General features: G+C 37.6%; 1 protein-coding gene across 11 annotated transcripts in view; it reads right to left on the reverse strand.

Moving 5' to 3' along the window:
* The window catches only part of Rps6ka5 (ribosomal protein S6 kinase A5), a 123,970-nt gene that overhangs the window by 56,443 nt on the left and 49,442 nt on the right, over positions 1 to 18,085 (reverse strand). For 6 of the 11 annotated variants that reach the window (XM_048799189.1, XM_015494765.2, XM_048799188.1 and 3 more), the window contains exons 3-4: positions 5,606 to 5,721; positions 1,993 to 2,100 (exon numbers count right to left, since the gene is read on the reverse strand). The exons of 1 other annotated variant lie outside the window; for it this stretch is intronic. In XM_048799189.1, coding sequence (XP_048655146.1) covers positions 1,993 to 2,100; positions 5,606 to 5,721 — 224 coding nt within the window. Of the gene's footprint in view, positions 1 to 326; positions 526 to 1,992; positions 2,101 to 4,811; positions 4,892 to 5,605; positions 5,728 to 18,085 lie in introns of those variants that run through there. 4 more of the 11 variants (XM_048799191.1, XM_048799194.1, XM_048799195.1 and 1 more) reach the window with 4 other exon arrangements.

An 18,085-nucleotide genomic window follows, 5' to 3' on the forward strand; every position in this document is an offset into this window, starting at 1 on the left:
GCTGTTTACGAAAATGTTTTATATTTATTCTTTAGTCACTTAAGGAAGCTCTGGTCACATGGCGAAATTAATCAAGCCACATTTAAGGAAAGTACTTGGCATAAACATTATTTGTGAGCAGTTCAGCAGAAGGTGAGCACACGAGATCTTGCAGTCTTCACCCGGTCCAGCTTCCCTGCAATGAGCACGAACAGCTGGCACAAAACAGGAAACCAACACAAAGAGGTCCCTCATGCCCAGGCCTTTCTGTTAGCATAATAACAGGCCAGCAAGACACTCCCTCTTTAAAACCTTGGTTCACCACACCATGTTGACACTATGTGTACCTGCTTCAGTAGAAGGTCCTGGCACAGTTATTATCTCCTCGGTCCTTAATTCCTTTGGGGCTGTCTCATCAGCTGTGCCAGTGACTCTCTGGGCAGTGACACCCAAACAGTGATGTTTCCTCAGGATTTCAGACTTGTTCTGGCATCAGATTTTCCTCTGCGATGACCTTGGCAAGCTTGTCTGTGAATTTCTCTGCTGCTTTGTGATAAGAAGATGCTTCATCACCACAAATCTTTAAAAATTTAATGCCGTATCTCAAATTTCTGCAACTAGCCTGTTGAAGTTCATGATAACCTCAGTTCTCAGTCCGTGGGGATAGATCTTTGTTTCATGACCATTAAAGGGCACATGATCACTGTGATGCTAAAGGAACCACTCAATACACAATCGAGACCTTCATATTTGCCTTCAGGTGGTGTGCAGCGGCCACTGCAACACCGTGTTCTTTGGTAAGACATTTTGCTCTTGCATTGCTCTGCAGTTTCTCTAACAGCTTGACTTTCTCTGCTAGAGATAAACAAATGCTTCCTCTTTTTCTTATCATTGTTACCCATACAAGTGTCCACAGACCTTTTTGACATTTTCAACAATATCCTTATATCACAGAGCACAGAATACAAAAAATAAAAATTAAAAAAAAAACAGTTGGATAATGCATGTAGGTATGGATGCCACGTGGGCATTGCGGGGCACCTGTCCTCAGCACATGGGGCCCGCACATGTGCCATGTTATCCTCTGTGGATGGTGGATATGTGTGAAAAGATATATCACACCTGAAGGAGGCTGAGATGGTCTTGTGTTCCTTGGGGACACTGAATAAACTGCACTGTGTGTCTGTGTTTTGACTGTGACCTATCACACCAGGTCAGGAATTTCTTCCCTTCTGGCATCAGTGGGTGCTCAGACAGTTTTGGATTTTGGATTTTCAGATTAGGGATGCTCAACCTGAACCTAATATAGGAGACAAGAATGGTGTACTGTATAAAACAAAGTCCTACATTACAAATATTTTATTATGATTTTGCATTCTATACAAATAATTTCCTGAATAGAAACACAATCAGCATTCAAATTCACTTAGTTATCCTGAGTGATCAGTAGTGTAAAAATAAAATTTTTATTATGACTGCTATCAAATAATATTTAATATCAATGAATAGGTATATATTAGCTACTACATATTGGTTCATTTTGAGCAAAAACCCATCAAGATTATCAAAGAATGAATTCTAGTACAACCTTGTCATTCTTATCAATTGAATTCAAAGGGACATCACAGCATGTCCCGCTTGGTAATCATAATGTAAGTAGTATGTGCTTTGTTTTGTGATTATTTGTTGGCCACCATCTAAGCCATAATTCTTCAAAACGCCAAATGGCTAATATTTTAGTTAGTTTACAGATTTTATGGGGAAAGGTATACATTGTTTTTCTTAAACTGAAGAATTCTGATGCATTCAACAAAGGTTTACAGCAAATCTAACAGGATGGTTTGACAGTAATTTTAAACTAAAAATCTTTATAGTCACTCATTCCTTTGAACAAAGCTGCATGGAGCCCTTAATCCATAGGGTACTGTCATATTAAATGTTTATTCTATAGCTAATTTTCATCCTTGTTTACATTCTGCTATTACTAACTTCAAATTAAAATATAATACTCACTTCATCAGCCACAAACTCCTTACTCAGACCAAAATCTGTCAGCACCACATGGCCATTAGAATCAAGTAGAATATTTTCAAGCTTAATGTCACGGTATATAATCCCCAACTGTAAAAACAAACAAACATGCATTTTAAAATAATTTCCAAAAATTTAATTAGGACAGTCTTTCTTATCTACATTTAAAAAAAAAAAAAGGCATTTCCCTCCTCAGATCCTGTGGCTCCTAATGACCATCAGGTCAAATGTAAATGCTCCTTGTCAGGGCCATCTGCTCAGTTCCCCAGGACTCTGCAACCCCATCTCCAGTCTCTTTGTAGAGAGGACCTCCTCCTGTTGGGCCAGCTTCTTAGGACCTCGCTGTAGACTCTTGCTTCTTCCTGTCCCTGAAGATGATCTTCAGGGGCCTTCTTAGCCAATCCTTGTTCATTATTTCCTAATGGCTTCAGAAAGCTTTCCCACTAGCCTGGTCCCTCACTGGTCATTTCCTTCTTTTTCATCATATACCACCTATGTTTATATTGTACTTACCTATAAGGGAATAATATTTTCTAGGCATTTCCTATTTGTCTTGATAAACTTATACTCTAACTCAACTTTTCACTTTTTTTGTTTATTTCTCCGGTATCCAGAACAATGCTATGTGTCAAATAGATAATTAATAAAGACTTGTTGAACAACAGACTCTTAAACATGAAGGTTAAAGATCATAGGTTAATTTTAGTTTATCTTTAGTTCTAAATGTGGAAAACAAATCAATTAAATAACATTTACAGAGTCATGCATTGCTTAATGACAGGGAGTTTCATTAGGAGGTCCTGGGATTGTGCAGACATTGTAGGGTACTTACATGAGGCTACACAGTAGAGCCTACTCTACACCTAGACTAAGGAACAGCCTGCTGCTCCTGGGCCACGATGCACAAAACAACACAAAATCAAAATGATCTTAAGAGAAAATGATTATATGGTAAACACAAGATGTATGAAGCTGATGCCAGTATAACACAGCACACTGTCTTACAGAAAAACCTTTTTTTAAACAAGCAAGACTACATTCTCAACAGTCATTTATTATCATTACCAAGTATTATTGTCCTATACTTAATTGTATGTCATACTTTTATGCAACTGGCATGCTGCCATTTGTTTCCACCAGCACCACTGTAGACACTTGAGTAACAAGGTGCATTATGACAGCGATGATGTCACCAAGTAATAGGGACTTTCAGCTCCACTAGGATCTTATGGAACCACTTTGCATGTATTGTCTGTTATTGAAATGTTATGTGGCGCATTCTCTATTCTGTTTTGCATGTAAGTTTTATAGTAAAACAATTCAAGTATTACATAGAAATATCTACCTAAGTTATGAAGAGGTGTTTGATCTACATGAATGTTGTATTTCATGTTTGTAGTTAGTCAGCCTGGATGAAATATTTTTAAACTTAGAAATCTTGCTTTTCTTACACTAAGTATCTGAAAAAGCAGACTCTTCCTTAATAGCTTTCAAAAGTGAAATCAAAATTACACAAAGAAGAACACTAGGCAATTTTCCTCCAGTATCTTCAGTGTTTTATGTGAAAGATAGGAAGGAAAACATCTGGTGTCTATACTGAGCAGATATTTAACTTAAGCATTATTCACATCTAACAACAGTAGTATGGGTTTTTTTTAACAACTTCTTTGGAAGAGAGTTTTAGGAACAAATAATGTACTATCTTTTTTACTTCATCACTTTCAAGTAAACTCCCATTTTTGTCTCTTTCTATGAAATCCAGGGTTAGTATCTATATCAAAATTAATTAGGGGCTGGGGTTGAGGCTCAGTGGTAGAGCGCTTGCTTAGCACACGTGAGGCACTGGGTTCAAACCTCAGCATCACATAAAAATGAAATATAAAGATATTATGTCCACCTACAACTAAAAAATAAATATTAAAAAAATTAATTAATACTGTTAGCTTTGTGTTATATGAGTTTTCTTAAAGTATTAAGATAAAGATAAAATGAGCTGAGTTCTGATTTGCTTCATATTACTTCATCCCATGTCAACTATATTTAGATTCAATATTCATTATATTTCTATTTCCATGTTTCTTGCTACTGTTAAATAGTAAAATGAATGTTTGTGGATTTTCCTTTAATAAACAGAATGAACAGAATTAAAGTTCTGCATAAATTAAAAACTGAATTTCCTATCTTATTCACTGGGGCTTGGTGCTATGTTTATGCTGGTATTTATAATAAATCTGCCATCACTTTTACATTATTAAATATGACATTTAAAAAATAAATCTCAAAGATCTTTGAAGCCTATTCCTGGGTTTGATTTGTTTCTTATGCAAAAATGTGTTAACTACTTTAAATCACACAAAAAATAATAAGCATAAAGCTTGTCACCATACTGAAAATCCTACCAAAGGAAGTGTCAATGTCTGTCCACAACCTCAGTGGACCCCCCTTCCCTGCTCTGCAGGCCGCCCCCTGCACGTTCCCCCATGTGTTCCCCACTCTTCTCGTGATTCCTGCCTGGACTGCCTTCTTCCACCTGTCCGGTCTCGGTTCTCTTCTGGCCTGGGTGCTCCCTTCCTTGACCCTAGGCCTTCCAGAATAGCTTCTCTCAGCCTCTCCTCTATCCACGGCCTCTGTCTTGCTGCTTGGATCTGCCAACCCCTTTAAACTTCCTCTTCCTCCTCACCTTTTCCCTTCCGTTCTCTCTTCCTTCCACGCTCTATGATCAGTACTTCAGTCTCTGCTTATCCTATGCTAGGGCAGGGCTTGAATATGACAAGACAAAGAAGAGCAGCTTCATGATGTACCTGTACTGCCATAATTCAATGGCTCGAGTCACACTGTGTCTTGGGGTCTCCACAGCCTCAGGAAAAATTACTTCCTAGACCTGAGGAAAAACACACAAGCCCCGGCTACATAATGACTATTTGCTTCTACAATAATGCTTCCTTATATAAAAAAAAAATTAAGTCAAAACTTCATGGATCAAGATGAATGGCATCTGTAGTAACATACAAAAAGTTCAAGTTGATTTGTGTAAGTTCAAACATGGTCATGGACACAAATTCCATTTAAAGGATTTAGTAACAGTTCATGCTACATGTAGGCAATGGAGGAGGAGAGCAGGGTGGGGCGGGAGAGTGGGTGTCAGGGACAAAACAAATGGAAAAGAAAGCAGCGTGAGGGGGGCGAGAGCTATTCTCCAACCCCTGCAGGAAATACACCCTGACAGGGACAGCAGAGACGCGATGGAGGAAGTCACAACTGAGGGAGTACAGATTATGACTTGTGGCTTCATTTCATAGGTCATTTTAAGAATTAAAAGCATTTTTCTAATGATACTTGTAATAAATAAAACATTAAGGTTTTATTCATGGGGAAAGTAAAGAAATCATTCAGGTTCTTCCTTCCTGATCTGCCTCCCAGCAACTACGATAGCAAAGGAGATTTTTTTTAAAAAGGGAACTATGAGAAAAGCGGTAACATTCTGGAAGTACGCTCTCAACAACCTCCATGACAGTGACATGTGAAAACACTAGCTGCATCAGGACCTCAATCAATAGGTTGTTCAAGAGGAAGCTCCGGAGATGAAGCATCTTACCTTATGCAGATGTTCGAGGGCAAGTACAATCTCTCCAACATAGATCTGCACCTCATGCTCTGTGAAACGCTCTCTTTGAGAAAGATGAGTAAAAAGTTCTCCACCATTTATATAATCTAAAAATGAAATATATTTTTTCTTTCTTTCACTTGTATTCATAAATGAAAGGAAGTATTTCCTTTTAATTACTCCGGATTAACCATAAGGCATTGATTTTAATAGACTAGTTTTTGTAAAACTCTTAAGTGTACAGTATACTGTTTTATTTAGAATATATTACTAAATTCATATAGTAATACCATTTCATAAAATAATGATAAATCAAATCAACTTGAAAAAAGCATTGCCATTAAAACTATTACATAAAATCATATATATTTCAATACGTTTCCCAAATACAGCATATCAGAAACCTATTCCATCACTGTACAATGGATATATAACTTACTGTGAAGTGCCAAACACCAGCCCTACGGCAACCAAAGCAAAAAACAAAACACAAAATCCTAGCCTTGTCAGCTGTGATGGTTGCCAGCCAGCTGTGCACAGATTCCTACTTTCCAGAATTGCCAATGCACACTTTCAAAATGCGTATTAGGCAGCAGGTAGTCTTCCTATTGCTCCTTCCAGCCCCATAGTCAAAGTAATACAATGTGGCTGAATCAAAGCACCCAGAACCAGAAGATTCCATTTCCCTTTCAGTTTGCCCTACTCATCCCAAGGGGAATAATAAAAGATAAATGGTTACATTAAGAAATTAATAAGGGGACTAATTAAAAAAACTATGTTGGTAATCGGTTCTAATAAGACATTTGTTGAAAAACTGATAAATAAATGTTTATTATTTTAGGTAATAACTATGGGTTAATGTTAGAAATAATTCAAAATCATACAGGATAATAAACCTTCTGCAAAAAACTTTAAACTATAGTTTCATCAGAGACTAACTATTGCTACATTAAGATACATTTGTGTGTGAGAAAAAACATTTAGAAAAGTCACTAATTAGCTTAAGCATTTCTCCTGAAAAATCTGAAAAGCTTGTATCCCAGTATATTCACTATCAAGTTTACAACAATTTGATAAAAGACAAAGCAAATTCTTCATAAACTCATATTTCTGAAAATCTTATCCATTCCAGAAAGCAGATGCAATAGAATTACAGAATGCTAACTGCTAATTGTTTTGCAATACTTTTTCAAAGCCCATGTCAGCATTTTCCATCTAAGGTGTCTGTATTTTGCCAAGGGGTTTTAATTATATCTGAACACAAAGCTAATTAATAAAAAGGTGTAAAAGAACATAACATTCCTGTAAACTAACAATGAATTTTGTTTCCTTTTAAGTACTTATTTACTTAAACCTGATACTGGTGTCGATGCATAAATGGTTTTCCTCCTCAGTCATGGCACCCATCTACCCACTACCAAACTCCTACGCAGCCTGAATGTTCAATCATTTTATCTTTTAGGACCATTCCAGCAGAGTTGATCACTTCCTCATAAGTTATCATCATACTTATTAAAGACTTTCACCACGTAATTATCTTGCTGGGACACAGAAAGTGCTTTCTATTCCATTTACTGGGGAAACTGAGAAAAAGTAACCATAAATGGAAACAGACCGATAGATAATAACATCAAGTACCGGACTTCTTACCTTTGGAAGATTAACCTTGGAGCCCAAAATAAAATCCTGAGGTAAGTAATGCTGTTTTCTAGGTATGTGCTATTTACTTTTACAAGCTGTTAGCAAACTCTACTCAGGGGTCCAGGCTGTTAACAGTGGTGAAGTGGATGCCAAGGCTGCCAAAGAGGTGTAACAGCGGAAGCTATGGTACCTGGAGGGTCATCAGGGGTAAGTGCTATAATTAATGGCAGAAATGTGAGAAGCTAGTGGGAACCTCTTTAAGGTAAGCACTTGGTACTGTCTTCATAATTCTGCGGTATATCTCATTATGGTTTTAATTTGCCACTTTCCTGAATAAAAAGATTACTTAGCATTTTTATATGCCTTATTGAACATTTCCATATCTTCTGTTGTGAAGTGCCTGTTTTGTTTGTTTGTTGGGGTGTGTGTATATGTGTGCGTGTGTATTTGTGTATGCATGTTTGCATGCACACTTCTGTGCCTATTTTGGTTTTCTTTTCTCTTTGAGATATAGTTCATATACCGTGAAATTCACCCACTTTAAGTGTAAAACTCCATGGTGTTTAATTTATTGAGTCGTGCTACCGTCACCATAATCAATGGTAGAACATTTTTATCACCCACTACACCCCAGAAACTTCAATTCATCTATGTCTTCTTTACTTGTTTGTGATTTTGGTTTTATGTCTAAGAAATCATTGTCAAAACCAATGTTACAAAAAATTGCTGCAATGTTTTCTTCTAAGAATTTTATAGTTTTAGCTCTTTAGTCTTTGATCATTTTGAGTTAACTTGTTTATGTTGGGAGGTCTGGGTCTAATTTTCCATTTGCAAGAAGCTTTCCAGTTGTTCCAGCATCATTAATTGAAAAGACTGCTCTTTCCCATTGTCACTCTTGATGAAAAATCAATTAACTGTCAAAGTGAGGATTTCTGGACTCTTCTTTCTACCCCACTGTTCTATATTGATCTATACATCTGTTCTTACACCAGCACCACTTTCTCCATTACTACAGCTTTTCAGTGAACTTTGAAATAGGAAATAAGTTTTCCAACTTTATTCTCCTTTTTCAAAACTGTTTTTTCAAAACATCTACAAACATATAAACTGAATTTCTAAAGAAGGTTGCATTAAATCTATGAATTGATATAGGAAGTATTGCCATCCTAACAATAGTGTCTTTCAATGCATAAAGATGGGATGTCTTTCCATTTATTCAGATCTTCTTTCAACCTTCCAACAATGTGTTATGCTTTATAATTTTGTTATATTTATTCACAAACATTTTGTTCTTTTTGATTTTAAAGTAAATGGAAGTGTTTTCTTAATTTCGTTTTCAGATTGTTCAATGTAAGTATACAGAAATTCAATTTTTGTTTGTTGATCTTATGTATTCTGCAATGTAAGTTTTCTTCCTTCCCTTTTGTGACTTCTTCTAGCCTACAATGTAAGTGGTAAAAGTGAATATTCTATCTCTGTTCCTGATTTTAGGAGGGAAGCATTTGGTTTCTCATCATTAAGTATTATGTTAGCTGTGGATTTTTCATGGATGCCTTTACCAGATTGAGGAAGTTCACTTCTATTCTTACTTTGTTGAGTGTTTTTTATCATGAAGGAATGTTGAATTTTGTCAAGTGTTTTTTCTATGCCTACTGAGAGAACTATATGGTTTTGTTCTTTATTCTACTGATAGGTATATTAAACTGATTGATTTTTGTTTATTAAACCAACCTTGCATTCCTGGGATAAATTTCACTTGGCCATAATATATCATCTTTATTATACAAGTTGCAAGACTCAGTTTGACTTAATTTTGTTGAGGATTTTTCCATTTATATTCTTAAGAGATTTTGGTGTGAAGTTTTCTTTTATTTTGTCTGGTTTGGGTATTGAGGTAATACTGTCTTCATAGGACAATCTGGGAAGTATTCTCTCCTTTTCTTTTTTTTGGAAGAGTTTGTGAAGAACTGGTATTGTTCTTTAAATGTTGGGTAACATTCACCAGTGAAGCTGTTTGGGCCCTGGCTTTTTTCTTTATATATATATGTTTGTAATTGGACACAATACCTTTATTTTATTTTTATGTGGTACTGAGAATCAAACCCAGCACCCCGCAAGTGCAAGTACAGGCGAGCGCTGTACCTCTAAGCCACAACTCCAGCCCCCCTGGCTTTTCTTTGTATGTAGTTTTTATTATAAGAAGTAGTAGTAGTATTGGATTAGTAGTAGAGTAGTAGTAATAGTAATGATAATAATAGCAGTTCAACATCTTGTCATAGGCCTACTCAGAATTTATATTTCTTCTTGAGTTCAAGTAGTTCATACCCTTATAGGAATTTCCTTATATCACATAATTTATCTAACATGAAATGCCACTGGGCTGGGGCTGGGGCTGGGGCTCAGCTGTAACGTGCTTGCCTGGCATGTGTGAAGCACTGGGTTTGGTTCTCAGCACCACATATAAATAAATAAAATAAAGGTTTATCAACAATTAAACAAAGAAAAAGAAAAAGAAATGCCATGATAAAAACAACTTAACTGAATGTTGTTAGAGTTGTTCATGGTATTCTCTTACAATCCTTTTTAATTCTATAAGGTCAGCAGGAATGTCCCTTCTTTCAAGATTTTACCAACTTGAATCTTTTTTTCTTGGTCAGTCTGGCTAAAGGTTTGTGAATTTGCTGATCTCCCTGAAGAAATCACCTTTTGGTTTCACTGATTTTCTCTATTGTTTTCACAGTCTTTGACTTATTTTCTCCTAATTTTTATCATTTCCCTCCTTCTGTTTGATGTGGGCTTAGTTTGCTCTTCTTTTTGTAGTGTTTTAAAGTAAAATATTGGTTTACTGATTTGGGATCTTTCTTTTTAAAAATTGAGGCAACTGTAGATATAAATTTCCCAATAAGCACTTCTTTAACAGCATCCCAAAAGTTTGGGTATTTACTGTCTTCATTTTCTCTCATCAAAATATTTTATGATTTACTTCTTCTTTGGTACGTTGCTTATTTAGGGGTATGCTGTTTAAGTTGCACATAATTGTGGATATACCAAATTTCCTTTTGTTATTTATTTCTAATCCTATTATGTTTGGTCAGAGAATGTACTCTTTATGATTTTAGTCTTCTTGCATTTATTAACTTTTTAAAATGGTCTGGCATATGTCCCATCTTAGAGAACATCCCATGTGCACTTGAGAACAATATGTATTCTGCTGTTGTTGTTTACCAAGTTCTATAGATGTCTGTTATGTCTAGGTGGTTTTAGTATTGATCAACTCTTCTCTTTCCTTGTTGACCTTTCTCCTAATTGTACTTAAACATTATTGAAAATGGGATATTATTGTTAAATTATCCATTTCTTTTTCCATTCCTTTCATATTTTGGGGTTTATGTTGTTAGGTTAGCATACATTTACAATCTTCCTGATTTGTCCTTTTATCATTATGAAATGTCTCCTTTTAATGAATAATGGCATTTTTAAAAATATCTGTTAAGTCTGATGTTTCTTGTAGTTGCTGTTTAAAGATTTACGTTTTGCCATCCTTTTCCCTCTAAATAATTTGGGTATTTGAATCTATAGTTTGTCTCCTGTAAATAGTACATAGTTTAACCTTATTCTCCCCAGTCTGACAATTTGACTTTTGATTAGAATAGTTAGCCATTCACATTTTATGTTACTGTTAATCCAATAGCTGAATTTATGTTTACCATTTTATTTATTTTTTGTTTTTTTATATATCTTTTTGTTCCTCTATTCTTCCTTTCTTCCTTTTTTTAAAATTTGGTGACTGTTTTCTAATGTAACATTTTAATTCAAGTAGCAAATTTTCTTTTTTTAAATTCATTTTTGTAGTTGTAGATGAACAGCATGCCTTTATTTTGTTTATTTTTATGTGATGCTAAGGCTTGAACCTAGTGCCTCACCCATGCTAGGCAAGATCTCTGCCACTGAGCTATAGCCCCTGCCCTCATATAGTGAATTTTCACTTCATTTTCTTGAGTTATTTTTTAGCGGTTGCTCTATAGCTTACTATATAATATTAACTTAGAAACAGTATAACATTTATATTAACTTAATTCCAATAATATATGGGAAATTACTCCTATGTAGCTCTACTCTCTTTCTCCTTTTTGATCTATTAATGTTAGACACAGTACAGCTACAGTTGGTCTTCTTATCTGTGGATTCCATATCCATAGGTTTAACCAATTGCAAACTGAAAATGTTCAGAAAAAAAGTCTACATTGAATATGAATGATTTTATTTTTGTCACCATTCCCTAAACAATACAGCATAACAATTATTTTCCTAGCATTTGTCTTGTACAATCTAGAGACCATTAAAAGTATATAGGAGGGTGTGCATAGTTTACATGCAAATAGTGTAAGAGGCTGCTCTTCTGCATGTCGTCCTTGGCAAATTACTTTTTCCTCCTTCCTTTGCTTTTCTGCAAGATTGTTGCCCTCCCCATTCCTTTTTTTATGTCCCTCTCTTTTGCCCTGCATTCTAAACTCTAGGATGTTAACTGCTAAATAACCTACAACCAAGAACCAAGAACATCTGGTGACCTTGGCGATGCCTCTCTGCAGCCTTGAGTTTAGTGCATCAACTAACACAAACCATATCAACTGCTGTGAAGTTTAACTTGCAGAAAATCTCTATAATGTTAGACACATCTCAACTGTAAACAGTTGGCCTTCTGTGTCTGTGGCTTCCACATCCACTAATTCAACCAACAGCATATTGAAAATAGTAAGCAAAAATGTATTTATTTGTAAATTACAGGAACTACCCCAGGAAGTTGAGGTCAAGGTAGGTTTCTGTGTTCCAGTCAGAAAAAAATAAAAGAGGAGAACACAAGCTATAAATGATGAAGACCCCGCTCAGCACACAGCCTTCCTGCCCACTGTCTCAATGTATCTTCTCCCCCTCCCCATAAAAGCCCCTTTGCCTCTGAGTTCCCCAGGGTGAAGCTTTGAGGTTGACAGCGCCTCCATCTTCCAAGATGCTGGTCTTTGAATAAACCTGATTCCTTCAACTCCTCTCCCACATACTGGCCTTTAAATGGTGAGCAGCTGGGACCTTAATCCAGTAGCCAAATCACACCATTTTATACAGGGATGTGGACATTTTTTTGTTCTGGTCTGTGAAGGTAATAGAATCAACAACCCATGGATACCAAGGGTGCATATGTTGAAAGCCCGGCGATACCGCTATCATTATTACTTTACGTAATTTTGTCTGTCAAAGAAGTTGAAAAAAGAGAGCAAGTACATATTTATAGTTTGCTATGTGGGTCTTCCTAGTTACCATTTTGATTCTCCTCTCTTTGGGGGGGATTCAGTTATGATCTGATTTAAACTTTCTACCCCAGCCTGTTTTTATTATTTTTTCCACATTTAATAACTTTGGCTATTTTGGTGAAGTCTATTTTATCTGCAGTGTGCCTCCAATACTGCTCCTCAGAAAGCAGAGTCCTGGGCTTTCCCTATCTTTTCTGACTGGTGAGGCCGTCTGCCTCTGCCGCACCACAGCCAGCTACTAGGCCCCACTGACTGCTGGCTGACTGCTCTGCTGTTTCCAATAACATTCGGAGGCATAAATTACTCCACACTCTGATCCTATAAATTCAGGGCCCTTTACAAGAAAAGTCAGAGGCCAGTGCTCCAGGTTTGTTCTGACCCTCGGAAGGCTCTCCCTAGGTGTCCACTTCTAATAACCTACCTTGTGCTTTAATAGAGCTACCCGCCTCCTCTCAGTTGCTCACCCGCCAGAATCTTTTTTTTCCCCCCAAAAGTACTTGTAGGTTTGGATTTTCCAGAAACTCTATTTTACATATAGTTAGTTCTTTTGGCGAGAGCTTCAGATCTCTGTTCTTCTGAACTGCTGTTCCCCTTATGGATTAAAAAAAAAAAAAAATCTACAAGCCACCGCTCTGGAGTTAAGGGTGAGGACCGAGGCCCACTTCTTTTGGAGTGACAGTCCTGTTTTATTAGGAGACTACTGGGTGAGGACAGTTGCTTTTGGCCGTCTCTACCAGCCTGCCCCACCACCATGGAGCCCCCATCCTGCGAGTGGAGTGGGCAGGGATGGGGAGCGCTCCACAACCTCGGCTCGCCAAGCCACAGACAGAGAGCCTGCCCTGGGGTGGGGGATGCGGGAGGGAGAGGCTCCTCCAACCTCCCAGCCTCACTTGTCAGAAAGATAGGCAGTGTGACTCATGGTGGGTAAGAAATGCTGGTGGCCTGTCTCTTCTAGGAGATCCTGGATCCTGGACAGGGACCTGTGGGAAGGAGTCCCACTTCAGGCCACGGCACTTCATGCCTCAAGTGCCATCTACTGGATGCTCTTACTCAAATTTAGGGTTTATTAGATTTTTTTCTTTAATAAACATTTCTTTTTTGGCTGTATTCCTACCCTTAAACTTCTAGAGACACTTAATGGTTGGTTGTTCCAACAGCTTTCATTAGTTGAGGTTGTTTTCCTTCAGAGGTGTCTACAGAGCTCTTCATGCTGCCAATCTAGGAGTACAACCTCTGGTTTTCCTTTTTTCATTATTAATTTGAAGACATTCTTATATATTTTAAATACAAATCCTTTGTTGGGTATGTAAATAGCAAATATTATCTCTGACTTTGTGACTTACATTTTAATTTTCTTAAACATTTCTCTTGATGAGCAGAAATTGTTTAATTTTGATTAAAATTAATCCCTGACCCGTTAGTGTTTTGAGGAACTTCTGCTTATCCCAAAGTCAAAGATTTCCCCTGATTTATTCTAAAAGCTTTATACTGTTAGCCTGTATATATAAGGTCTTTCCATTTCAAATTATTTTTTGTGTTCAGGGTACAGTAAGGGATGGGATTCACTTTTTTCCATACTAGCCAGTTGTTTACATATTTAGTTGTTCCAGAACAATCTAATGAAGAAATTTGTTTCACCTCTGAAATTGCTTTGGCCTATATGCCAAAAACCAACTGACCACATAAATGTGAGTCTGTACCTAGAGTTTCTGTTATACTCTATTGATCCATGTCATACCATACTGTACTACTGTCTTGATTTGTGCAACATGCAGTAGGTTTCGAAATCAGATTGTTTAAGTCTTCCCAATTCCATCATCTTTATTGTTTTATTGTAGAGTAAGCTCTTCAATCTCTATATTTAAAAAAGAATTGGATTTTGATTTGGACAATTTTACTTTTATAGTTCCTTAGGGGGAGAACTGACTGCTTTAGGCAGCTTTCTGTTACTGGAACAAATCTCTGAAATAACTGACTTATAAGGAGGAAAGGTTTATTTTGGCCCATGGTCATTTGACCCTGTTGCCCTTGGGCCTACAGTGAGGCAGCATATCATGGCAGGGGACATGCAATGGAGCAAGCTGTTCACTTAATGGTGGCAGAAAGTGAAAGAGAAGAAGAGGGGATGGTGGTGAATGTGCTAAGGGGTCCCAATATCCCACTTTAAGCACACGCCCTAATGATCTATAACCTTCCCTAGGTCTCACTTCTTATTTTTACCACCTTCAGCTTTAATAACTAATATGGATATCATATTAGTTATTATCCATAAGCTGAGAACTAATTCTTTAACCCACAGGCTTTGGAGATATTTAAGAACCACACAATAGCACTAACACTTTAACAATATTGAGTTTTGTCTTTCTCCAATAAGCTGGTTTTCTTTAATTTCTCTCAGTAATGCATTCTAATATACAGAGTAAATTTATTCCTAAGTATTCTATGTTTTTTAAAAACTATACTGTAAAGAATACTTTAAAAGTTGACTTTCTAGTTATCTGATGTTAGATCAAAATACAATTGCACCTTTTTGGTTTTTATTTTGAAACAATTATAAGTTTACAGAAAAACTGTAAGTATAGTACATAGAATTTTTTTCATAAACCATTTAAGTCACCAGCTAGACAACCCATCATTCATATATACCTACAGTTGTATTTCAAACCACAATACAATCATTACAAAGTAAGAAATAAACATGAAAATAGCATTATCATCTGGGGCTGGGGTTGAGGCTCAGTGCTAGAGTGCCTGCCTTGCATGTATGAGGTGCTGGGTTCAATCTTTCACGTCACATAAAAATATAATAATAAAATAAAATTATTGTATCCATCTACAACTAAAAAATATTTTTTAAAATACAGCATTATCATCTAATCCTCAGTCCTAAATTCAAGTCTCTCAAGTTGTTCACTTATTTCCTTATAGAAAATGATCCAATTCAGAACTAAATGTTAACATTAGTTGACATATTTCTTTAAATGGTGAAATTTCTCCGTCTGTCTTTGACTTTCATGATCTTTACACTTTTGAAGACTTCTCACAATCTGAGTGTGTCTTCTTATGGCCACCATCGTATTCAGGTGTGCAACTCTGGGAGGAGAATTATGAAAGTATCACCGTGACCTTGGTGTAGCACTCTCTCAGGCAGTATGTGACTTCACTTCATCCTATTATCAATGATTGACTTGGGCCATTTGACGAAGGTGGTGTCTCCTTGGTTCTTCCACCATCAAGAGTACATATTTCACTTTGTGATTAAAAAGTAATTTGGGAGAGGCAGTTTGAAATTATGTAACCGTTCCAAGCATCATCAAACATTCAATTTATTTATTTATATCTAAATGAATTCATGGTTTCCTATTTTATTCAATTGGCTGAACTGTACTACCATCATTTATTTTTATCCTGGGTCTGTGCTTTTACAGCTAAGGCATGGCCCTGCTGTAATTCTGATAAAAATCTTTTGGTATTTGCCGAGTCCATGTACCCTGGGAGGAATCTAACTCCAACCTACATCTCCCTGGAGGTGAGGAGCTGCTGAATCTTCCAGCTGTTGCTTTGTGTGTCTACTGAGACTGTCCTTCCACACATTCATCAATTCCTTCCTTGGAGGTCCCCCTTCTCCACAATCTGCAACTACTCCGTCACCCCTTACTCCAACTTCTGACTCTTCATCCAGTAGGACTGCCACTTCAGGACTATAATTTTTACTTATTTTGCCTATTCTTGGAGAGAAATATTTTCATCTTTAGAAAGGAAGGTAATGCAGTGGTTAAGAACACAGGTCTCGACAGCGGAAAACCTAGAGGGCAGTCCTCGCTATACCCTTCACCAACGGAGGACTGAGCGAGTTACTTAATCCCTCTGAATCTAAATCCATACTTAGGCAGAGAGATCAAGTCTCTGACCTCTTCAGCTGCGCGGGCATAGGGAGTCGTAAACCGTCTAAATGCTGTTTGCTCAGGATCACTAGGCAATGTTGAGCTGACGTGGATCTGGGGCAAACAGTCTGGGCCTCTCAGAACACACACCGAGCCCGGATCGGCTGAATTCAAGCTCCCGTTCGCCTGCTTCTCGCAGACAAACTGCTGTGACTCAGCACTAAACGATCCCGCTGAAACAACTGGTCGGCTCTTCTGAACCTACGGAGGTTAATGCCAACCGAGCCTTCATAGGCAGTGGCCACAGGATTGAAACGGGGCTTGGGAGAGCCAGTCAGGACCCACCCATTGCATTGGTCACCCAGCAAAGGGAACGAACTGTCGCCATTTGAATGGGATACCACCATGGCAGAGAACTGACGTCACCAGAATGCGGCGGAGGAGATAACTCCATTGAAACCGGCGGCGACAGGTGTGTAACCCCCTAGCCTTCCCTCACCACACAGCGGGGAAACCTTAAGGGCCCCTCCCAGCTCTCCCGTAAGCGCGATAGCCAGACCAAGGGAATCAGGAGTGGCACGGGACCCGCGGCGCGGAACTCCCGGCTACCGCTCCCACCAGTGCGGACAACTGAGGTCTCTTGCACCAGCTACCAGGGGCGTGGCTACCAGAGGGCAAGCAAAATTCGCTGGGGGTTCTCAGCCCCAAGCTCTACAAACTCAGGGTCTGAGGGAATGGCAAACAGGGAGAGTGTGCCCAGTCGTTCATGAAAATAGGGCTCCCGAGAGCAGCAGACCTGGCGTGTAGCCAGTATTGTGGTGAGCGTCAGCGGTGACCGGGGCCTGGCTTGAGGAAAAGTGGGGAAGTGACTAGACGCAAGAGAAGGCCCTAGGCACTCAGGATTGGAGACCCGCCCAGTCTGGGAGGAGGAGCTGCTGCACAGTGATTAGTTCCCGCATATTGAGAGGAGAAGAAGCTTGGCCCGGTGGGAACAGCTCCACCTACTGGAAGAGAAGTTAATCAAACTCTAAGACTGCATTTATTAATTTTTAAATTTTTTTTTTAATTTGGGTTTTTTTTTCATTTTCATTTTTTTGTTGTTTTTAAAATTTTTTTATTATTTTTTTAATTTTAAATTTTTTTCTTTTTTCTTTTCTATTTTTTTTCTTTTGTCTTTTCATTTCTTTTCAATTTCCTTATTCCCCCTTCCTTGAATTCTACCTGCTTACTCTCATTCTCTTTAGTGACTTCTCCCCTTCCCTTCTAATACCTTTCCTCCCAAGCATCAAATAAATTTATAGAAGTAAACAGTAACTCAGCAGTCAAACAGAACAAGAAGTAACATGAGCAGCATGAAAAAGCAAGGAAGAAAAGGAGTACAAACAATGAAGGACAGCCTAAATATTCAGGAGGACCTAGAGGCATCAGAAAAATGGTCAAATAAAGAACTCAAGGATTACCTTAGACAGATGGAATGGAACCTTAAAGAGGATATGAGACAGCAAATTCAAACAGTGAAAGAACACATTAAAAATGAATTACATAAACAGATAAAAGAAGAAATTAAGCATCTTTATCAGGAGATAGAGAGTATAAAAAAAATCAAACAATAATTCTAGAAATGAAGGAAACTATAAACCAAA

The sequence above is a fragment of the Marmota marmota genome, unplaced genomic scaffold, assembly GCF_001458135.2.
Source record: "Marmota marmota marmota unplaced genomic scaffold, marMar, whole genome shotgun sequence".
Lineage (NCBI taxonomy): Eukaryota > Metazoa > Chordata > Mammalia > Rodentia > Sciuridae > Marmota > Marmota marmota.